The sequence below is a fragment of the Dipodomys ordii genome, unplaced genomic scaffold (genome assembly GCF_000151885.1).
Source record: "Dipodomys ordii isolate 6190 unplaced genomic scaffold, Dord_2.0 Scaffold108, whole genome shotgun sequence".
Taxonomy (NCBI): Eukaryota; Metazoa; Chordata; class Mammalia; order Rodentia; family Heteromyidae; genus Dipodomys; species Dipodomys ordii.
In genome coordinates, this window is record NW_012267324.1 from 2,103,037 (window position 1) to 2,103,918 (window position 882).

General features: G+C 68.5%; 1 protein-coding gene across 1 annotated transcript in view; it reads right to left on the reverse strand.

Moving 5' to 3' along the window:
• Mvb12a (multivesicular body subunit 12A) overlaps positions 1-147 on the reverse strand; it is a 4,850-nt gene extending 4,703 nt beyond the window's left edge. The window contains exon 1 of the mRNA XM_013028343.1: positions 13-147. Coding sequence (XP_012883797.1) covers positions 13-96 — 84 coding nt within the window. The 5' untranslated portion in view covers positions 97-147. The remainder of the gene's footprint in view (positions 1-12) is intronic.
• Positions 148-882: the final 735 nt, after the last annotated feature.

Genomic DNA, 882 nt, shown 5'->3' on the forward strand with positions numbered 1-882 from the left:
GCCGTCGCTTACCGCGCTGAATCCCCGCGGCGGGGGCGCCGAGGCCGACGACCAGACCAGGCCGGACAGCGGCGCCGCATCGGGCGCGGGATCCATCCCGGGAGCCGAGCGCCTCCAGAGGGCGCGGACCGCTTCGGACCTCCGACGGCCGAGTTCCGACAGGAGCCGGACTACAACTCCCAGAAGGCCTTGCGAGGGCGGGCGAAGGCCTGTTGCGCGTGCGCAGAAGGCTGCCGCCCAATCGCGCGAGGCGGCGGCGCCGCGCTCTGACGCGCCGCCAGGTGCGCTGCGGCGACGTTTGCGGAAAAGGGTCTGGAAGTCTTTTCACGCCCGGCCACTTCCGCCGGGAAGGCGCGGTCTCGGCCGCCGGGACTGCATTTCCCAGGATTCCGCGCGGCGGCGGCCCCGCCCCCCGCTCCCGGGCGAGTCCGAAGGCAGAGGCGCTGCCTCTGGTCACGTGTTTCTTGGGTCGGTCGTGGGGCCCGAACGCGGGGCCTGGGCGCCGGCCGGGCCCCGGCTGCGGGTCCCCGAGGGGCCGGCAGGGCGGGATGCTGTCACACTGGGAATGGTTAACGCGGTTTAGCCGGCATCCTGGAGAGGTCAGAGGTCAAGCCTGAGGTAGCGCTCGGCCCCCCTGAACGCGTGTCCCCAGGCCCCCGAGCGGCCGTGCCCCGTGGCCTCCGCTTCACGTCAGCCAGAGCAGAAGTTATTCTTGGTTACTTGTTTGAAGTTTCTGCAGGTGTGTGTGTGTCGCTGTGTCCGTCCTGGGCCTTGAACTCGGGGCTGTGCCACTGCCCCTCATCTTTTTGCACTCTACCACTTGAGCCACAACTCCACTTTTAGGCTTTTGGTGGTTCAACGGTAAAGGTCTCATGAACTTTC